We start from the raw sequence: 23,925 nt of genomic DNA, 5'->3' as shown, positions 1-23,925 counted from the left end.
AACGTGTTTCTCTGAATGAAGGCCACATATGTTTATCTTGTCTTTAATGTATATGTGTCTGGGTTGATGATTTATATTTAGTGTGTGTTAACCAGCACACTCGCACACAATCACAGAGTTCTCACACACAACTCTGTTCAATACTGATTGACAAGGACACACCTACAGCATGGACTGAATTGTAGGCAGTCACCAGGGTCGCTGACAGGTTTGGCTGGGCCGGCCGGGACAAAGACATCTGAAAGTGCTCCAAACCCAACCAATACAATGTAATGAGGATCCAATTCTGAGCCCACTCTCTACCTGGACAAGTGATCCCCTTTGTCCTTCCCTGTCAACTTCCCTGGCTGTCACCCTCCCCCAAGCCCCCCCCCCCCACACACACACACACAAACACACACACACACACATCACTGATAAAAAAAACACCTATACAGCCTGGATCCATATGCAGTCAGGGTCATGGACACACACGCGCACACACACAAACACACACACACACACACACACACACACACACACACACACACACACACACACACACACACACACACACACACACACACACACACACACACACACAAACACACTGCATCACTGATACAATGCATTACTGACCCTCCCCCCCAACACACACACACACACACACACACACACACACACACACACACACACACACACACACACACACACACACACACACACACACACACACACACAATCACACACACAGACACACACAGTCTCTCTGACACACACACACCCTCACCTGAGGAGGCAGGCCCTGAGCGTGGGTGCAGGCAGGTGAACGCCAGTCATAAAAGAGCTCACACACACCCTCGCATTCATAAACACTCACACACTCTATCCCACACACACTCCACTCATAACGGGAACCTAGCGGAGGATCCGGTCTCTACTCTCATGCGCGCAGTGGGCCTTTCACGATGACTTGGGATTACTTTGGATTCTCTGAGCTGCGCAACACGCCAGCCAATAATAATGGCACGGTGGCCATCAACAACCCGGCTGACATCTCCGTCATTGTCGTCTACTTTGTGGTCGTCTTGGCCGTCGGAATATGGGTGAGTGACTCAGTTGGCTCTGTCTGAGGGAGTGACTGACTGACTGACTGACTGACTGACTGACTGACTGACTGATTGACTGACTAAGAGAGATCTTGAGACTGATCTCCTAGACCAGGGGTGGGGAACCTTTTTCATTCGAGGGGCCACTTAAAATTCCTCCAAGGGCCATGAAAGTCCTCCAAGGGCTGCACTTTGAACACAAATCAGGATTTCCCCCTGCACTTTAGTTCTATATTGAAGCCACCTTTAAAACAGATCCCACCTTCTCTAGGTCCCCTGAATACAATTTAACTGTACTGCAAATGTAATTTCTAAGATTCCTTTACGAAATATGTCGTATTTCATGTGAAGCTGCATAACATTAGAATCAAAGAAAAGGGGGGCGCATCTTGCATCAATTTTTTCTTCCTTATTTTTGTGCACAGACGCGTTTCGGCTTGTGCCTTCCTCAGTGTGCAACCCTTAAAAGTTATCATGAAACCTGAGTGAAGCCTGCTACCTACTTGATTTAGAAGCTGCATAACATTACAATTATATCGGTGCCAGATACAACGGCCTCAAGGGCAGTAAACGGCCCTCGAGACATAGGTTCCCCACCCCTGTCCTAGACTGATTGAGATATATTTTTTGGTGCGTTTGTTTCTGGTGGTGGGTGAGTGAGTGAGTGAGTGAGTGAGTGAGTGAGTGAGTGAGTGAGTGAGTGAGTGAGTGAGTGAGTGAGTGAGTGAGTGAGTGAGTGAGTGAGTGAGTGAGTGAAAGAGTGGTCCTGATACTCCTGACTGTTGGAATAACTGAGTGAGTGAATGTGTGAATGAGCAAGCGTTGCTTGTGAGATTTAATGAATAAGAAGCAGAGTGCTGCCTGTCAGATACAGTAGTTGTCTCTGGTGGTGGTAGTGAGATTATGAGTCCTGTCCTCGTCCCTAGCAGCAGTGGCATTTGCCTGAAGATGTCCTTACGGACGCGATCGACCCTGAAGGCCCAAGCCACAGCCTGGCTGTCAATAGTTAACCACCAATCGCTTTTATAGTTCCAGTCCAGATGGCTATGACCAAGGATGCATTACAGCATTGGAATACCGGGCCCAGGCCCAAGGGCCCAAGAATCAAGGGGGCCCTGAAGCCCAAAACTCTATAATTCCATTCTCACATTGGGTTAGATATTGCACTTTTAGTAACAACTATATTTTTCAAATTTCATCAGGGGACAAACCCCTGAAATTCCCAACAATGACTTAAATCACCCTCTAACATCTGTGCTAGGATGCTGAATCTTTTTGGAAACTACCAACACCCATGGAGGGGGGCCTTTCTTGCTGTCTGTCCCAGGGGCCCATGGAGTCATAATCCGTTCCTGGCTGTGGCTGCTCAATGCCAAGACCTTGGAAGAGAGATTGTAGGATTCAAGAGCTTCTCGTTTATTAGAAATTATGTAATAACGGGGTTTGATATATTGAAGAGCTTTGTATTCATTAATATATATTTATATAGGCAAGGCAAGGAAGGCTTATTTGTACAGCGCATTTCATACATGGATGCAGTTCAATGTGCTTCACAAAAAATAAAAGCATAAGAACAAAGCAAATGAAACAGGTACAGTTAAGATCACAATGAGAAACGGGGAAAGGATAAAAGCAGACATTAAATTAAGTAAAATGAAGAAAACATTAAATGATTAGGAGAAAGTTAAAACGTTAAAATCAAAAGTCATTTGGAATTGCTAAGGGAAAGTATCTGGGAACAGTTTTGTATACGAGTACATATGCTTACTTACATGTAAATAATGTGTGCTTTTGGAAATGCCCACCAACCTCAGTTTGTCAGTTTGTCACAGTTGATGAAATGTAAAATATAATAAAACAACAGTCTGTAGCCTCATGAAATATTTCTGTGTAGACATCAGATCATGACCATTTTGAGGAATTTAGATTTAAAACACACACACACACACACACACACACACACACACACACACACACACACACACACACACACACACACACACACACACACACACACACACACACACACACACACACACACACACAGAGACACACTCAGGGGGGCGAGGTGGGCTGTAGTGAAGTAACTTTCACAGAGAAAAGAATCCAAGAGGCTTTGGGGGGGGGGGGGGCAGATGAGTGGAGTGTGCACGTGTGAGGGGTTGGTTCAAGCAGTCCAGTCACCAGTGATGATGATCTCTTTCTGTGTATTCTCCAGTGTGGTGTTGAAGTGCTATGGACCTGGGGGAAAAGACTTCCGTAGTTTCTCTGTCTGGCAGGGGATGGCATGGAGTCTGTAGCTGAACAGACTCCATTGGTCAGAAACAAGTGCAGGGGGTGTCTGTCAAGTTTGGAGTCCAGTCTGCACAGGGTCCTCTTCCAAGCTGCTGTATTGAGAGCCTGCAGTTCCATGCCCACCACAGACCCAGCTTTCCTCACCAGCCTGGTAGGTCGCCCAGCATCCTGCTTGCCACCACCCCAGCAGGTAATAGGACAGGACACTAGCCATGACAGATTGGTAAAACATCAGCAGGAGTCTATTGCAGACATTGGAGGATCTCAGCTTCTTGAGGAAGCCTGCTCTGATCTTTCCTGTAGACTAGAGTGCATCTGAATTAGCAGCCCAGTCCAGTTTATTGTTCAGGTGTACCCATAGGTATTTGTAGGTGCAGACTGCCTTCACTGTCTGCCCAATGATAGAGACAGGCATCAATAGTGGGGGGTTGGCCTTTTGAAGTCAACCACAATCTTCTTCATTTTGGTGGAATTCAGCTGCAACTGGTTGTTCCGCCACCATCTGACGAAGTTCTCCACTAGTCCCCTCTACTCTCCTTCTTGGCCATCCTTGATACACCCCACGATAGCAGTGTCATCAGAGAACTTTTGCATGTGGCAGGTCTCCATGTTGTAACTGAAGTCAGAGGTGTACAGTACAGAGTGAACAACACTGGGGAGAGCATCATTCCCTGTGGCGCTCCCGTGCTTCTGACCACAGTCTGAGATGTATGGTCACCTTGCCTGACGAACTGGGGCCTTCCAGTGAGATAGTCAGTTATCCAGGTCACCAGTCCCTTTTCTAGTCCCCTCTACAGCAATCTGTCACTCAGCAGGAGTGGCTGAATGGGGCTGGAAGCACTAGAGAAATCAAAGAACATGATTCTCAGAGCCCTGCCTGCCTTGTCGAGGTGAGAATGCACCTTGTTTAGCAGATACAGGATAGTGTCCTCAAATCCCACACTCTCCTCGTAGGCAAACTGCAGGGGATCCAGTACATGGCGAACTAGGGTCTTCAGTATATTGAGCAATAGCACACCTTTGAATGTCTTCATTGTGTGAGAGGTGAGGGCAACCGTTCTGTAATCATTCAGTTCTTTGGGGTGTGGCTTTTTGGGAACTGGTATGAGGCATGATGTCTCCCACTGTGCACTTTCCTCTCCTGTAGGCTTCTGTTGAAACGGAGCTCTAGTGGCACAGATAGCTCCCCAGCACAGGTTTTCAGTAGTCTGGCACAGACACTATCAAGCCCAGCAGCCTTCAGTTTCATCCACTTGCGTGCCCCTCTAACCTGATCAACTGTGACATTGAGGGGTTGCTGTTGGCAATGAGTTTGCAGGGGTGAGGCTGTGTGTTGCGTGTGTACTTTCTTCTTCAAGTGGTGCTGTGTTGGTTGAGGTCAGTTCAGGGGTGTCGGATGGGGGATGGTAGCTCAGTGTGAGTGCTGCCTCTTGTTTGTTCATCAGGGGTGGAGTAGGTAGGTACTAGGTAGGTAGGGAGTGAGTCAAATTGTGCACAGGAGGAGAATTAAATCTATTGTAGAAATCTGTTGTCGCCATTCACTCCACAACTCTTGGCACCACACCCATTGTCCTGAGACCCCTCCACAGTTCTTTTGGACTGTTATTCATTTCATTCCTGCCATATAGTCAGCCTGCCAAGCCCCCAAAATATATGTTTGATGGCATTTTCTGTTAAAAGTTGGCAACCATACCAGAAGTTATCAGCATGGGCTAAGGTTTCAGAATCACCTGGTTGCCAACACGGAACTTGACCTTTAAGGTCAAATATGAAGGTCAAAAGGTCAACCACGGTCAAATAACACTGTTATTTAGTTAAAAATTGTTAAAAAGATGTTAAAAGTGGGCAACCATGCCAGAAGTCATCAGCATGGACTAAGGATTCAGAATCAACTTGTTGCCAACACGGAACTCATTTTTACTCAAATTTAAAGGTCAAAAGGTCAAAAACAATGTATTTTCTGGTTAGTCTATTTTGGGAACTGTATATTCATGGAATTCTTTTTCAAATGTAAGCAACCATGTTAGATGGTATCAGCATGGACAAAGGTTTCAGAATCACCTGGTTGCCAACATGGAACTTGACCTTTAAGGTCAAATTTGAATGTCAAAAACAATGCATTTTCTGGTTTGCCTTTTTTGGAGGGGGGCTTCATATTCATGGAATTCTTTTTCAAAAGTTGTCAATCATGCTAGAAGTTATCAGCATGGACTAAGGTTTCATGGTCCATGGTTGCCAGCATGGAACCTGACCTTTAAGGTCAAATTTGAAGGTCAAAAGCTCAACCGGGAAAAAAGAAATTAAAAAAAAGTTTTTTGTTTTTTTGGTGATGTGCTTTCATAAAATACAACTTGTTTGCATTATGTATTGAATAATTAGTACCTGGAGGAGATATTTCATATTATTTAAATCATTTTAGGTGAGTGAAAGTATTGGAACAAATAATTGTAAAGAAAATAAAACACTGTTTTGATGAGGTTTCTCCCGAAGCGGACAGCGCTGTCAAAAGTTGCATTTGGGGTTTTCTGACAGTGGACGGTGGAAGTGGTCGCGAGAGTCACACTTCACCTACTGTAAGTATCAGATGACTCGGGACAGTGATTAATTAACCTTTTAATTCTACTTAGAGCCCCTTTAAACCCAAGTCTTCAGTGAACAACAAAAACAAGGAAATTTGCCTTTCTGTTCCAATACTTTAGGGGACTGTATATTTAGAAGTTATATAGTCTTAATTATTAGGGTATGAGTGAAAGTGATTATTGCAAATTGTCAATAACAAGAATGTAATTGATCATATTGTTTCTTTACTTCAATAATAATTAAAACAATAATTCAAATTCAAATGTGATGTCAGTACATACTGGATATTTATGTATTTAAAGAAGCTATTGTTGCTGTTATTACAAAAAGGTTGTGTCATCCAGATCATGTTCTATCCCTACGGCGTTTAAACATTCTACATTTTAATCACATGCAGGTATACAGGGCTGTCCATTCCTCAGGCAACTGCAGGCATGTATTGCCCACTTGGTTCCACAACCACATCTTATCAGTCCTAAGCTACTATGTGGAACTGGAGGTTTCCTTTACCACACAGCCATCAAGTCTACAACTGTCCAACCACCTGTCTCCTCAGTGTCTTTGTTAATATGTACTTTGTCAGACTGCAGCCATACATTTGCCTGCTGATTTGCTTATGCAAGATGCAATCCATATGCATCACTTGGTGGTAACATATCAATCGCCCTTTTGTCTTCTGAAAATAGTCGATCAATACTCAAAAATAAGCATGGTGCTTTATACAGGTGACACAAAAACTCAAGCCTGGGAAATTGCAACAGAACATTCTACAGTAGTCATGAGAACATCAAGAGAAGTGTGCAATACTTGCTCTACTCTTACTGTAGGTTATTTCCTAACCATGATATGACATAGCAAATCAGCAAGTGTCCTTCATTGCTATAACCATTTGAAACACATCAGAAATAACTGAAGTCATTATTTTTTCTAAGGAAAGAAGGAAATTCACTGGTGAGCCAAGGCATATCCCATTTCATACCAGCAGCTTAATGTGCTTCACAAAGAACAATTAAGTAATTGAGATGACCAGAATGAAAATTTAAAAAATACAAGTTTAAGTTAATTTTATGCTAATGAGCTATGATGAATGTCTAAGGATGACAGGCCAGAGCCCCACCATGATAAGCCAAATCAAACATTAAATTATAGGCCTCAATATACAGTACCATGCAAACAACTATTTTATGAAAGCACATCACCAAAAAACAGATTTTTTATTGATCTCGGTTGACCTTTTGACCTTCAAATTTGATCTTAGAGGTCAAGTTCCATATGGTAACCAGGTGATTCTGAAACCTTAGTCCATGCTGATACGTTCTAGCATGGTTGCCAACTTTTGAAAACAATAATTTAATGGATATAAAGATCCCCAAAAAAGACTAACCAGAAAATACATTGTTTTTGACCTTCATATTTGACCTTAAAGGTCAATTCCCTCTTGGCAACCAGGTGATTCTGAAACCTTAGTCCATGCTGATAACTTCTAGCATGGTTACTAACTTTTGAAAAAGATTTCCACGAACACAGTCCCCCAAAAAGTCAAACCTTAAAATACATAGTGTTTGACCTTTTTAACCTTCAAATTTGACCCTAAAGCTCAAATTCCGTGTTGGCAACAAGTTGATTCTGAATCCTTAGTCCATGCTGATGACTTCTGGCATGGTTGCCCACTTTTAAAATCTTTTTTTTTAAAAACAATTTTTAACTAAATAACATATTGGTACTGTTATTTGACCGTGTTTGACCTTTTGACCTTCAGATTTGACCCTAAAGGTCAAGTTCCATGTTGGCAACCAGGTGATTCTGAAGCCTTAGCCCATGCTGATAACTTCTGGCATGGTTGCCAACTTTTGAAAAAGAATTCCATGAATATACAGTTCCCAACAAAGACTAGCAAGAAAATACCCTGTTTTTGGCCTTTTGGCCTTCAAATTTGACCCTAAAGGTCAAGTTCAGTGTTGGCAACAAGTTGATTCTGAATCCTTAGTCCTTGCTGATGGCTTCTGGCATGGTAGCCCACTTTTAACAACTTTGTAACAATTTTTAACTACATAACACTGTTATTTGACCGTGGTTGACCTCTTGACCTTCATATTTGACCTCAAAGGTCAAGTTCCGTGTTGGCAACCAGGTGATTCTGAAACCTTAGCCCATGCTGATAACTTCTGGCATGGTTGCCAACTTTTAACAAAAAATGCCATCAAAAGTTTATTTAAGCACTTTAGCTGCTGATGGCAGGCTGACTAATATGCTGCCATACCATAACTCTTTCACCCCCCACCCCCCACCCCCCCCCCAGGGGCCCACACACACACACACACTCCCCAATTCAATAGTTCAATTCAAATAATCCTGAGTATACAGCCTTAGCGGCGTGGAACTAGGAAGACCCCCCCCACACACACACACCCACACACACAACCACACACACACACCTACGTACTATTTAGCAATGTAATAGACCAAGGAGCCACTGAAAATGTAAACCTATTGGACTTACAATTTGGTATCCTATATCAGCCCCCTGCTGTTCACGCTGCTGACACACGACTGCACAACGACCCACAGCACTAACCATCTAGTGAAGTTTGCGGATGATACAACACTGGTGGGCCTCATCACCAAGGGCGATGAGACTCACTACAGAGAAGAAGTAGACCTGCTGGCCAGATGGTGCAAAGACAACAACCTCCTGCTGAATGTCAACAAGACCAAGGAGATTGTTGTCAACTTCCAAAGGGTCCAAAAACAACTGCCACCACTGACCATCGACGGCGATGCTGTGGAGAGAGTGAGCAGCACCAAGTTCCTTGGAGTGCACATCAGCGACGACCTCTCTTGGACCACCAACACTACATCACTGGTGAAGAAGGCCCATCAGCGTCTCTACTTCCTGCGCAAACTAAAGAAGGCAAGTGCTACACCCTCCATCATGACAACATTCTACAGAGGAACCATAGAGAGCGTCGTGTCCAACTGCATCACAGTGTGGGGAGGAAGCTGCACGGAGAAAAACAGGAAGACACTCCAGCGTGTTGTGAACACAGCGAAGAAGATCATTGGAGTACCACTCCCCTCCCTGCAGGACATTTACACCACACGCCTCACCCGGAAAGCACTGATGATCATCAAAGACAAAAGCCACCCTGCACACAAACTGTTCAGCCTCCTGCCCTCTGGAAAGAGGTACAGGCGCCTCCGTTCCCGTACCACCAGGCTGGCGAGCAGCACAATGCACCAAGCGATCAAGATGCTGAACACTCAACCCACTCTCCCTCCACTGTCAGCCTCTAGCCAGCAAGGCCACTGACACCCCCCCCATCCCCCACCACCATATCTGCGACTGAACATTCCACCTGCACTACTATACTTGTGACTGAACTTTCAACCTGCACTAACTCAAAACATGCACACACACACACACACACACACACACACACACACACACACCACACACACACACACACACACACACACACACACACACACACACACAAGCACACTGCACTTTCTGCACTAAACCCAAACATAAACACACTGACACACACACACACACAGACACACGAACGCACACACAGACGCACACCGCACCTTCTACCTGCACTAAACACATACACACACACACACACACACACACACACACACACACACACACACACACACACACACACACACACCACACACACACACACCACACACACACACACACACACACACACACACACACACTGCTGCTGGTGTACTTGACAACCTTTTTAATATTTATTTTTCTTCAAAATGCTACTATTACCATGTCTAGAACGCTATAAAGGACTTTTTTAGGAAAAGCACAAAAGCACAACAATACCTCTTAATGTATGTCCTCTACAAGTCTTCTGTTGTCCAGTCTTGCACTTTAAATGTCTGTATGAGCACTGTCTATGTCCATACTGTCTTAAGTCCATGTATAAGTACTGTCTATGTCTATACTGTCTATGTCCTTACCTAGATTAGTCTATGTCTGTATGGGAAAGCAAGAAATGTAATTTCAAATTCTTTGTATGACCAGTGCATGTAAAGAAATTGACAATAAAACCTACTTGACTTGACTTGACTTCTACCTGATGGTAACAGTTCATATTCACCATGCAAAATATGTTCCTAGTCCTCCGCGATTGTCTGTCCCTCATCAGGAGCTGATACTTTTGTTTGCTTGTTTGTCTTAAAATGTCCCCTTAGAGACCGGCCCAAGGTTTAGATGAGGCAGACCATCAGTGCATCCTAACAACACTGAGACCATGCCTGGGCTGGTTTGTGGTTCCAGTCTAGCCCTACTAACTAGGGTTGCCACCTCTATCTGACAAAAAACCTGGACATTTCAAACTCAAATGACATTTTTACATAACTTGCTTGCAGTGGCTTCATTCAGTGTCCAGGAAAGTAGGCTATCTTTTTCTGGGACAGGCCATTAAAAAACGGGACAATCAGGACAAAACGGGACAGGTGGCAACACTACTGATAACACATGTAGCATTGTGTAAGTCCTACCACATGTGGTATTCTCCTGTGTGGAGGAGTTGAGATGATGATTCATCTAAATGAGTGACTGAGCACGTTCGGCACTCAAGTCTGCAAACACTCAACACGAGTTGCAAATCACACACACACACACACACACACACACACACACACACACACACACACACACACACACACACACACACACACACACACACACACACACACACACACACACACACACACACACACACACACACACACCAGCCTCCACAGCCAGGGCTTGCCAGCGAGGTGCTGTAAATGATTTAAACACCCTCAGGAGTCAGTGTGTGTGTGTTCGTGTGTGTGTGTGTGTGTGTGTGTGTGTGTGTGTGTGTGTGTGTGTGTGTGTGTGTGTGTGTGTGTGTGTGTGTGTGTGTGTGTGTGTGTGTGTGTGTGTGTGTGTGTGTGTGTGTGTGTGTGTGTGTGGCCTACTGTTACGTGCTCTCAACTGCCCGAGTGTGAGCTCATCAGACACTTGTGCAGTGATAGATGACACATTACACAGATTAATGTGGCAATGGCATTCTTCTCATTCTACCTCTGACTGTCAAAAGGACAGTAGGAACACGTGCCTCTACTCAATTCTGTACCAATTAAGTACATTTCAGTTGTGATACCTATTATGATCATAAAAATGCATAAATATGAAATATATATGAAATAAATATATACACAATATATCACAAATGTTCAGGGCCCTCCTCTGACCCAAAACCAATAAATAGTCAACAGTAACACACACAAATATTATTTTGATTTTTAGAAAATGATTTCAATGCCCACTTGGAAAACCTTCATCCCATTGTTTGAGAATCACTGGCTTAGAAGATGAAGGGGTACAGGAAGTTTATTCAAGTTTACTCAAAGTAGGCTATCGTCCCTGTGCACAACCACTGTCCAGGTGCTGGTGATGTGCAGTAAAAAGTAATCCAATAAGGAAGGATGAATCACCGCACACTGGTATTCTTTGCTGGTAATTTAGTAATTATTGAACAACACTTCAGCAGAACCTGATGAAGCAACAGCGAAACGCGTTGTTCACCAAATAAACTACCAGCAAAGAATACCAGTGTGCGGTCATTCATCCTTCCTTTACTTTTATTAAAGTTTATTTACATACCAAATGGGTGAGACTGAAATGACTGGATTGCTGTATGGCCAGTGGGCTTATATCAATTTAAATATTAAACACTATGTCTATGTGAAATTAGAATAGGCCTATTAGATATTTTGCTGCTGATAAATAAAACACTTAAGTTGTCCTTTTGAATGAGCACACTGCCGCATATTTCTACGTGGTAGCCTCAAATATAATAGCATATTATACAAGCAATGATGATAATAGCATCCAATAGAATAGCAGGCCTGTATAGAAGCAATACGATACAATACGATACGATTAGACGTTATGGTCAGTTTTCACTGAAATTCATTTTGCAATGGTGATAATAGTGTTACAAAAGCGTGTCAGTACATTTCCTTAACCCGTGACTTTAACTGAAAACAAGCCAAAAAAGCCCCTCATTAGACCTCTCTACATACAGCGCATCAAATCAAACCGACTGTAAAGACAGTAATTACACAACTCACTGTGCCTAGCACGTAGCCAAGCTAAGATATTCAGCCATGAAATAATTAAGTCATAAAGATATCATTACACGCCAATGATTGCGTCATATCCTCTTATGACGAGGTAGATAAGACCCATGTTACTAACTTTCTGAATGTAGTTAATTATTGTTGTATAACTTGTAAAACCAACTATTGTCTATAGTAAGCTACCTGCTTTTGATCAATTCAGTTATAGGTCTACCTTCAAGCTCTTGGCTTTTGAGAAAGTTTTCTTTAATTTCCACTCAACTGCTCTAAATTTGTTTTTGCCTGTTCTCTGCATTTGTCCCCATGTATTGTGAGTTGATTATGTCCAGTTTTGTAACTTGCTGTGGATGAAAACATCTGCTATCTGTCTGCGTCTGCTTGATTGTGTTTGCTTTGTGATGATCTTTGTGACAAAGTAAATATATGAGTGTGTGCGCGTGTGCGTGCGTGCGTATGTCTTTTTCCCTGTGTTGTTGTTTATGACTGCTCTTCCTCATGGTGTCTCTCCCTGTGTTGAGTATATTGTGTTGTGTGTGCTTCACCTCATCTTGCCTCTCTCTCTGTCGCCCCCTTCAGGCGATGCTGAGTACCAGCAGGGGGACTGTGGGAGGATTCTTCCTGGCAGGCAGGAGCATGGTCTGGTGGCCGGTAAGAATTCACAGCATAATACACACACGGAAGGTGTGTGTGTGTGTGTGTGTGTGTGTGTGTGTGTGTGTGTGTGTGTGTGTGTGTGTGTGTGTGTGTGTGTGTGCTCTATGTGTGTGTGTGTGTGTGTGTGTGTGTGTGTGTGTGTGTGTGTGTGTGCGTGCGTGTGTGCGTGCGTGCGTGTGTGTGTGTGTGTGTGTGTGTGTGTGTGTGTGTGTGTGTGTGTGTGTGTGTGTGTGTATGTGTGTGTGTGTGTGTGTGCGTGTGTGTGTGTGTGTGTGTGTGTGTCTGTCTGTCTGTCTGTCTGTGTGTCTGTGTGCTCTATGTGTCTTTGTGTGTCTGCGTGCGTGCGTGTGTGTGTGTGTGCGTGTGCGTGTGTGAAAGTGGATAAAATACTGTATATTATATCACTGTGGTAGTGATTTAAAAAGCTATCAGAAAACACACAAAACATCCTGGTCAAAATGTGCATTCCTTCCCGTGTGTGTTCAAATATTTGGACTTGGATACCTGGATTTAGCAGTTAAGCCTTTTCTAATAATATTTGGCATCACTTTAGAGGTCAGGCTTTACCTGGAGGCAGGGGAAAGCCTTTATGGCCGTAATAACATTCACCGGCGAGCATGACTCAGAATTCAGTGGAAGGGAAAATATGGAGCTAAGTATCAATTCATACGATTAGAGGGGTTTTATTGACCAATAAAAATGAAAGGCCTCACGCTTCATTGCCGTGGTGATGAAAAATATTTGTTCTGATTATTGATTAATGCTAAACATGAGATTAAATAAGACAAGTATGTACCGGTTGCAGATAAAATTAAATAAAATAAAGCTTTTTATCTGATTTGTACAAATATGAGATTAAATAAGATCCTAAATGTACAGTCTATTACTATTAATAAGATATATCCGTTTTGGTTACTGAACTGTTATTATGTCATGACTCATGAGGTACAGCTGCTTGTGGTGTGTTGTCTCCTGTGCATTGAGACGTCTCTGTTTTCCGATTACATAAACAGTGTAGTGTAAAATAATGTAATGGTGTGTACTGTTATATATTGGTGTGTATGTAATGTAGTGTCATGTGATGTACTATTGTACAATACAGTGTGATATGTGTGTAGTATGACGTAAATGACAAAAACCAACAAAGGTCGGCGTCTGAGCCTGCATCTTAGACCGTGTATTGCTTGGTGTGTACGCTCCCAAAAAGTAGTAATCACACGAGATAATGAAAAAAGGAGGCGTACACAAGGCTTGTGTGAAAAAGTATATTGTAGCCGAAATTTTACAGCAGAAGTCAGACGTCAGACATATGTAGTGTCATAGAATGCTGTGTGTACAATGTAATGTACTGTTTCCCAACCAGGGGTACGTGTATCACTAGGGGTACGCAAGCACACCTCAAGGGATACGCGGAAAAATGTAAAAATAACAAATACATTGAGTGTAGTCACATTGGGATAGAGGAACAGAGCCTGAATGAGGGCGAGGGGGTACTCATCATATGAAAAAGTTGCTGAGGGGGTACGCGGGACAAAAAAGGTTGGGAAGCACTGATGTAATGTAGCCTACTGGTGTGTCATCTCTGATGTAGATCAGGGCATCTCTGTTTGCCAGTACCATCGGCAGTGTAGTGCACTAAAATGCTAATATAATGATGTGCAGTATAATATAATACCGTGTAATAATGTAATGGTGTAATGTAATGCTGTGTGTTAATGGTGTGTCATCTTGGGTGTAGATCGGGGCGTCTCTGTTTGCCAGTACCATCGGCAGTGTAGTGCACTAAAATGCTAATATGCAATATAATACCATGTAATAATGTAATGGTGTAATGTAATGGTGTGTGATATATGTAATGGTGTGTCATCTTGGGTGTAGATCGGGGCATCTCTGTTTGCCAGTAACATCGGCAGCGGACATTTTGTGGGCATCGCTGGCACAGGAGCCGCGACCGGAATCGCCATCGGAGGATTCGAGTGGAATGTGAGTCTGCACGTGTCCGAAATAAATATGCTATTAAGAATTAGCCACTACACGTTTTATAATATAAGCTAAATGCTTAACTTTATGACTCTCTGTCTTCCATTGTGTGTGTGTGTGTGTGTGTGTGTGTGTGTGTGTGTGTGTGTGTGTGTGTGTGTGTGTGTGTGTGTGTGTGTGTGTGTGTGTGTGTGTGTGTGTGCGTGTGTGTGCGTGTGTGTGTATTCACAGGCCCTGGTGATGGTTATCATCTTGGGATGGCTTTTCGTCCCCATATATATCAAATCTGGGGTGAGGTACTACTTATATATATGGATTGTGTGTGTGTGTGTGTGTGTGTGTGTGTGTGTGTGTGTGTGTGTGTGTGTGTGTGTGTGTGTGTGTGTGTGTGTGTGTGTGTGTGTGTGTGTGTGTGTGTGTGTGTGTGTGTGTGTGTGCGAGATACTGCTTACGTAGTACATGATTTTATTGTGTGTAGTATATTCATACTGTATGTGTCTCTCTACATCTGTGTATGATATAGGTACACTATCCTCACCAGCATTCAAGTTGAAATTAACCTTTGGTCCCACTCAAAAAAGTTTTCATTACATTTTCACACTTAATTCTACTCAATATCATGTAAATGTTAAAAGCTGTCGTTGAACTTATACTGGCCACCTGACGAACTTTATTGAAAGGGACAAGGTGTGAAAACACCCTTATTGTTTGTTTCATTTCAGGTGGTAACCATGCCGGAGTACCTGAAGAAACGTTTTGGTGGCACGCGTATTCGCATCTACCTCTCGGTCCTCTCTCTCGTCCTCTACGTCTTCACCAAGATCTCGGTAAGTCACCTCTGCAATGACACCATCAGTGTTGTACCTGAACTAGTTCAATGAACTATAGTTCATTAACCAGTTCATGATTCGCAACAACCTCTTACGAAAAAGAACTATGGAATTAGTTAATTTGCAACTATGAACAAACTATTAATTAAACAATTAAGAACTATGATGGAACTAGCTCATTTTGAAATGTGTGAACGGAACTAAAATGAACTTTCCCAACACTGTTCACCAAGTCACCTGCTTCCACCACAGTCACACCTGTTTCCATTCTCTCCATGCTTTGGCTCAGCAGTGACGCCAGACAAGAAATGGTTAAACTGAAGTGGCTGACACTAAATGCACACATTTCCAGGAACATAAGTAGGGTTGAACTCCAACATGACGTATATCACAGACTCTCAGTAGTTTACGGCAAATTCGTGCAGTTTTAGAACTTCCTCATGTCCTCATTATCAACAAGATTACTGGCAAGGTTACTGCAAGGCAAGCTACAATCAGCCTGCTTTGGCTAAAGATGTTTGCCAAGAATGCATGTACGTATGTATACTGTATGTAGTTAGAGCCGTATATGTATGTAGTTATCAGTAACTGTGACACACTTACACTGATAAGTGTTCATATACTGTGCTCACTACTGTTGAAGACTTCATTGCACATTCAGAACACGTATGATTCCCACATGTGCATATGATTGTGTATGTATAATAAGTCTAAGCAGGGTGTGATTTGTCAAGGTATAAAAGAAGTTATTGTACATTACATTAAATAGTGATAGTAATAGTGATAGCAAAATCATGTAAAAGTGGAAATATGAGAACCAAAAGGGACAGCAAACAAATTCCAGACAATAATCAACAGTGTACAAAAGATATATCTGTAGGTACAGATATCACAGAGACACAATAGCAACTACTGCCTGACTTATCTATCTGTCAAATCTCTTTATCTTATCATCCTCTTCACTCATCTCTCTCCTCCCCTCCCCTCCCCTCCCCTCCTCTCCTCTCCAATTCCTGTTTTTTCCCCTCCTCCTCTTTCTCTCTTTATCTCACCCCCCCACCCCCCAACACCCCCCGCCCCTGCCCCCACCCCTCTCCTCTTCTCTCCTCTCCTCTCCTCTCCTCTCTTTTCCATCTGTGTTCCAGGCGGACATGTTTGCTGGAGCTATCTTCATCAACCAGGCATTGGGTCTTAATATCTACTTGGCCGTCGTGCTGCTGCTCTCCATCACTGCACTCTATACTATCACAGGTGACACACACACACACACACACACACACACACATACACACACACACACACACACACACACACACACACACACACACACACACACACACACACACACACACACACACACACAAACACACACACACACACACACACACACACACACACACACACACACACACACACACACACACACACACACACACACACACACACACACACACACACACACACGGCTGCTTTAGAGGGGGTGGAGGTGGTGCAGGTTGGTTGCCATGCCAAATTAGCAAGGAGCTCTGATTAGGATGTACAGTAGTTTTGCTTTCTTTTTTTCTTTTTTTTTCTTTTCGACTTTATTTGATAGGACAGTGTGAGAGGTGGACAGGAAGCGAATTGGGAGAGAGACTGGGAGGGGTCGGCAAAGGACCCGGGCCGGTAGCCGAACCCGGGTCAGCGCATGGCAGGCGAGTGCCCTACCGGTTGGCCCCGGCAGGTCCAGGATGTAGTATGGCTTTCATTATTGCATGTTACTTGTTGCATGTCTCGATGCCAAGGGCAGAACGCGATCTGACTAACTGTACACCAAAAGTGACCAAAGCCACCACAGTGTCAGCGAATTGAGCAACCAAAGCGAATTCGCCGGGCTGGCAAAGCGACCTGGGTGACCAGAGCGTCATGGTCATAATGTAACCCAAGGTGTGTCCTTGTACTCCCCTCATCCCATCTACACCTCCGCTCATTTGGCCCTTAGCCATACCATTCAAAACATTTACTAACCAAGGTATTTATTAGATGTTGGGATGGTTGCCAGTGATTGTACACAATGTGTCATGATGCCAAGAACAGCATGCCAACTGCCCGAAGACTGATTGGCCTTTGGGTGTGGGATTGGTGTTGGTTGCCTTGAATTGGCTATAAGCACTGATAAAGATATACTATATTTCATTACATGTTACTTGGACCTTAGGGACTGTACGTTATTTACCGGGGGGGGGGAGGGCTGGTGCGCTGGAAGTCCGGTCAAAAAAAAAAATCATGGCCCCCCCCCCCCCCCCAATTTTTTTCCCCATGGCCCTCCCCCCACTTCAATTTTGTTTTCCCATGGCCCTCCCCCTACAGGTAAAAAATAATAATATGTAAAATTGGTAGATGAACAACCATCATGAGAACAGTCAGAGTATAGCCTACATCAAGGGCGGTTGTCTGCACTAGGCCTATTATGTGCTATCGATATCAGTGGATACCTAAGCCGCTAGAATCTACCTCTGCGGCTGCATGGGATGCCTTTTAACTCCACTGTCACCAAGACAAATTGCCTTCACTATTTTTTTTACGTGTTAAGTAAAAATAATAATAATAATAATAATAATAATAATAATAATAATAATAATAATAATAAAAACTTCCATTTCAATACCAATGTCCGAGTTGTTACTACTGTAAACTACAAAGTGGAGAGAGTTTCCCCACCGCAGCTTCAATATTTCCCTGCTCGACAAGCAGCGCCTTTCACAAGGTACGTTTTACATGTTCAGCACAGTAGCGAAGCCAGGGACGCAGGAACTGGTTTTGACCAGGGGGTGCTGTGAAAAAAAATCTGTTTTTTAGATGCAATTTCCTGCGTTCTAATCAATTTTAGGGTGAGGAATGGCGAATCACATCTGAATAACTTCCTCATGTTTTATGTAGCCTAAACAAGGATGGCTAGATTTAACTTTTTTTTTCTTTAACATCTCACTTTGACATTATTAAGTTCTTCTTGCGGAAGTGAAACGCGCACCTGATGTGGAGGTGAGGGCGTGCTCACGAGCAAATCGCGCTGCCTTGACAGTTTGTCTCTTCAGCATGGGCAGTGTGCAATGTGTGAAATTAGAAGAAATGCTTTGACGATGCGATGCACTCGTAAGAGGTGACCGGGCTTTCAAATAATTTAGATTTTCTTGCAATTGCGACTGTGGATCAGGTGCATCTCGATCAGGACCCCTGTCCTGTCTCCCAGACCGCGCATAAAAGCACGCACGCACACACACAGGCATAGCTCTACCTTCCCGAATGCAATTACACTCTGACGGCCAAAGAGTTCGGGATGTGATCGGAGCAAGAAGTAGGCTACGCGCCAAAGCAGCTCGAGCCATTGCTGGCTATTGATACATGGAGAGTGAGAAAGCCACCTTTAGTTTGCATTTAACGTAGGCCATCGCATTAATAGGTGGTGGTGGTCAAATCAGCAGCAAGAGGCAAAAGGAACAAATTGCCAAAACAGAACCAGTACAACATTCCAAAACATCCAACAATAGCACAGCCATTACACACCGCGGCAATTCAACTTTGACAACTGTGATGATAGACAAGCCAGGCACACCATCGGCTGTGCTCTCCTTCAGATTCACCCCATAGCCAACTCCGAGGCTAGGCTAGACTACTTCACCAGCAACAGGCAAGACCTAGCATACCACGCTTCTACGAATCCAATCTCCACAGCAAGAAACAAAAGTACCTGACACGATGCACAACTTTGGTGACATTCCCTTCTCCCGTCACGCTTTAAATGTACATAATTCCTTGCTTAGTTGGTCCGTTTTTGTTCACCAAAGTGATGAGACTTCTCTTCACAAGTTAGCTCCTCCAATGGTTTCAAGACCTTATGATGCATGGCCAACACATCGCCGTTAATACCACTTTTATTACTACCTTGACACCACAAGCTAACAAAACAAACTCGCGTCACTGCACCGTTCTACCAAAGTACGTCTAGGCCTAGGTACTGTTCTTTCCGGTCTGGTTGGGGTCTAAAAGTTCTTTGAACACAAATGTAAAGCACACGGCGGTGCCAATAAATAAAATCATGACTTACAAGCTGTGACCACCAGTTGACTACAACACCTCTCCAAAATTCCTCTGGAAATGCCCATCCAATTCGTTGTCAAAACTTCCCAAACTGTTTAGCTCATATAGTTCACCTCAGCTAGTTTGATATTTGCTCACGGGCATTTTCTATGATGCTCAATGTTCCTCCGTATAGCAATCCTACAGTGAAAGAGAGTCAGCGCGGGCAATCTACAGTAGCTGCACCTGATAGTTTTTTGACTACAGATACACGCTTCAGTGCTATGCACCGGGACCTTGCATCGCAAAGCGATGTGTTTCAGATCATGTTTTATTATTGTTTAAAAAAATAAATTAAAATAAAATAAAATAAATTCGTTTTTTTTCCCATGGCCCTCCCCCTAACTCCGATTTTTTTTGCCATGGCCCTCCCCTCCACCTCATTTTTTTTCATCATGGCCCTCCCCCCCCTACGCACCAGCCCTCCCCCCCCCCGGTAAATAACGTACAGTCCCTTACTATGTGTCTATATGCCAAGTCCAGCACAAGACCTGACTAAGACCTTTACTCACACATTCAAGACCTTTGCTCACCTCACCTCATACCTGAACTCCTTTGGCCCTTAGTCGTCCCATTCAAGAGCTTTACTAACCAAGACCTTTGGGGATAGTGGGGTGGATGCAAGGCTTATTGTTGTTGCCCTAGTGGTTGAATGTATTCCAGGCTAAATTGCCCAGGAGCTCTGACTGTGTCTTTCATCATTGCACGTTACTTGGACATCAGTATGTGTCTCGATGCCAGGACCTTCACTTAACCATATAATAACTGTGGCCACTTCATGCCATCTACAGCTCAACTCCTTTGGATGTCCCATTCATGACCTTTACTGACCAAGACCTTTGGAGGTGATGGGGTGTATGCCAGTGATTGTATGTAAGGCTTATTGCCCTTTAGAGATAGTGGGGTCTCGATGCCAAGTCCAGCACGAGACCTGACTAAGACCTTTACTCATACATTCAAGACCTTTGCTCACCTCATAGGCCTACCTGACCTCCTTTGGCTCTTAGCCGTCCCATTCAAGACCTTTACCAACCAAGACCTTTAGAGGTGGTGGGGAGTCTTTCAGTGATTTTATGTAAGGGTTATTACCCTTTCGTGATGGTGGGGTGGCTGCCAATGATTGTATGTAAGACTGATTGGCCTTTGGGTGTGGGATTGGTGTTGGTTGCCTTGAATTGGCTAGGAGCACTGATAAAGATACACTACATTTCATTACATGTTACTTGGACCTTACTATGTGTCTCGATGCCAAGTCCAGCACGAGACCTGACTGAGACCTTTACTCAAACACATTCAATACCTCTGCTCACCTCATAGGCCTACCTGACCTCCGTTGGCCCTCAGCCGTCCCATTCAAGAGTTTTACTAACCAAGACCTTTGGAGGTGGTGGGGTGCCTGCCAACTACAGTATGTAAGACTGATTGCCCTTTGGAGGTGATGGGGTGTCTGCCAATGATTGTATGTAAGACTGATTGTAAGACACACATTCAAGACCTTTGCTCACCTAATACCTGAACTTTTTAGGCCCTTGACCATCCCATTCAAGAGCTTTTCTAACCAAGCTGGGGTGGCTGCCAGTGATAATACAGTTTGTATGGAATGTTTAGCCATCCCTTTCATTGCTGGCAGTGTTGCCAGATGTGTCTGATCAAATCCTGCCCAAAAGGTTCTCAAAAACCGCCAATATGTGCTAAATTCCACCCAAATTCAACAAATTGCATTGGTTTCTATAAAACGGCAGGAAAAAAAACGCCAAATGGCCAATTTTTCCCGTTTTTACCCGCAGATGGCCATTCCAAGTAGCCCAATCTGGCAACACTGATTGCCAGTACCTGACGAGGACCTTTAATCCCTTCATCCCTTCATGGCCAGTTGTGTAACTTGAGGTTTGGTAATCACCCAGGAGGGCTGTGACCTTTCGTCTTTGTGCAGAATTGGCCCTGACGCAAAAACATTGCATGAAAACTGATAATGGAATACGGTAGATAATAAATAACACAGATAGCAGATCAACAAGAAGAGGTGATGTAGTTGGCAATATGTAGTGAGCTATGCCACTGGAGTATGGATAGCAGTGAGACGAGATGAGGAATGGTGCTTTACTCACACAAGTCACGTTTGGGCTGACAAAGAACCATGCTGGTGCCTAATCTCGTGCCTAATCTCGAAGTGTGAGCGTTCGGAAACCGAAAAGTTGTTTTACGATGCTAAATGGAAAATACTTGTTATTTTCTCTGCTAACCGTGACGACAATGTGCACGTCAGTAGGGTCATCATCCTTATATCAAATTGTCACATACAGAAAAGCTCAGAGCCTGGTATGAACGCGAGTGGTTCGCAGGTAAGCACTGACACCGCTCTGGTCGGCTTGAAAAAAGCAATAGTGTGTTTCTCCAGACCTTTTTCTTCCCTCTTTTAGAAAGGACACTGAAGTGTGCACAAGCCACCAATGTCACACCACTAAATGCTTATTCTGTCCTGAAAGGAGGTCTGTGGGTGTGTGTTTTTCTTAACTGCAGGTAGCCTAGTCCCCACACTACACTCTTTACGGTAAATACTGACTGGAAGTAATGATTGACAGAGCTTCCACTCATCCACTGCAGGGCAGGCACTACACTTGTGTGGGTCACATGTCCTGGCTCAGGGACGCTTTCAGCTTTGGCATGGCCCAGGACAAAATCCCCTTACCCAATGCATACAATGTAAAGATGGAGGACCCAATTCTGGGCCTCTCATTTCCCTGGGCCTCCCCCCGCCCCCTAGCCCTTGCCGGCTTCCCTACCTGGCTACCCGCGGTGGCGGTGATTGACATTTGGACTTGTCACACACACACACACACACACACACACACACACACACACACACACACACACACACACACACACACACACACACACACACACACACACACACACACACACACACACACACACACTGCCATTAAATATGAATTTCAAATACACAGGAATAAATAAGCACTATTAGTGAACATATACCAAACATTACACAGTAAAACATGTAGTGTTCATTCAACACTTAGGTGTCCCCACGCCCAGCCACCATGTGACCCAAATCTACCATGCTCTTGCCCCATGTGGCATCTCGAATAGGCTATTCTCCATGTGGTACACTGTACTGTACACCTCTACTTGCATGGGGCTTATCTGAAATGCTCTTGCCATTTAGATAAGCGGGGTCCACTAACCGTTAAACCCATCCCTTGCTGGTAAGGTGTTTGAAGTCTTAATGGCATGGCTGGCTGACGCAGAGAGAGAGAGAGAGGGGGGGGGGGGGGGGCCTGCACAGTCCTGCACAAAGCTTTAAATGTGTACTATGCTGCTCATTGAAACTGTGAAGCATTCATGAATGCTTTCTGAGTAATAAAGTAATATTTACTAGTATGAACAAAGAACAGGAAGTTTTGCAGCTAAAAATGTCTATTTCAAGTGCAAGTTTTCTGTCTTTATTTTAGATAAACCATTTTGGAGTCCACTTCCTTGATTTTGAATAACGGCAAATATGTGAAGATGTTTGCCAAGTGTGCTTGGTGTATTTGCTTATTGAACCATGCCACACCAAAGTATCCATGATTATTCTTTTTTTTTTCTTTTGGACTTTTGTTCTTAAAAATAAACTGTTTCCTTGCTGGGAACTGGCAAAGTGTCAACATTAACTGAGTAGTGCGTAATGTATGACGTGTGGAGGCAAAGCCTTAGAATCAGAAGGAAATCACTTTGAACAGTCCCTCCTCTGGTAAAAAGAAACTACTGGAATGCAGCCATGACCCAGAAAGGATACAATTACTTCAGTAACACTTTACTTGACACCCCATTTCACAAGACTGGCATGACCTTGTCATAACTATGAGATACTTATCATGAACATTCACAAATGTCAATGACTGCTGTCATTAACTGTCGTGTGGTATGTTTTACTGTCAACCTGACATTGTTTGGGAGGCCTTTGTTGTGACAACTTGGCATTTACCAAGGTGACAAAGGCTGCCCATGCCTGTGTCATGACAATTTGACATTTGCCAAGACCATCTGCTTCAATATATGGCATACCGCACATTGTCCTGTCACCACCACAAAAATCTCCTGCATTCCAGTACTCGAATGTTGACAGGAGTTTTCTAGACTCTCATTGCAGCCTAAGATGAACCTCTCTGACCTCTCTCTGACCTTTGACCTCGGTGTCTTCCCAGGGGGCCTTGCGGCGGTCATCTACACGGACACTC

The 23,925-nt window shown here is 43.8% G+C and overlaps 1 protein-coding gene across 1 annotated transcript in view; it reads left to right on the top strand.

The window, feature by feature from the left end:
- The first annotated feature begins 906 nt into the window (after nt 1-906).
- slc5a1 (solute carrier family 5 member 1) overlaps nt 907-23,925 on the top strand; it is a 46,234-nt gene continuing 23,215 nt past the window's right edge. The window contains exons 1-7 of the mRNA XM_063210352.1: nt 907-1,085; nt 12,681-12,752; nt 14,637-14,741; nt 14,970-15,029; nt 15,461-15,565; nt 16,714-16,819; nt 23,893-23,925. The exon at nt 23,893-23,925 is cut by the window's right edge and continues 48 nt beyond it. Of these exons, the coding sequence (XP_063066422.1) occupies nt 948-1,085; nt 12,681-12,752; nt 14,637-14,741; nt 14,970-15,029; nt 15,461-15,565; nt 16,714-16,819; nt 23,893-23,925 (619 nt within the window). The 5' untranslated portion in view covers nt 907-947. The remainder of the gene's footprint in view (nt 1,086-12,680; nt 12,753-14,636; nt 14,742-14,969; nt 15,030-15,460; nt 15,566-16,713; nt 16,820-23,892) is intronic.

This window comes from Engraulis encrasicolus, chromosome 11 (genome assembly GCF_034702125.1).
Source record: "Engraulis encrasicolus isolate BLACKSEA-1 chromosome 11, IST_EnEncr_1.0, whole genome shotgun sequence".
Lineage (NCBI taxonomy): Eukaryota > Metazoa > Chordata > Actinopteri > Clupeiformes > Engraulidae > Engraulis > Engraulis encrasicolus.
The sequence above is the reverse complement of the archived record's forward strand: the minus strand, read 5'-3'. Positions and strand labels throughout refer to the sequence as shown.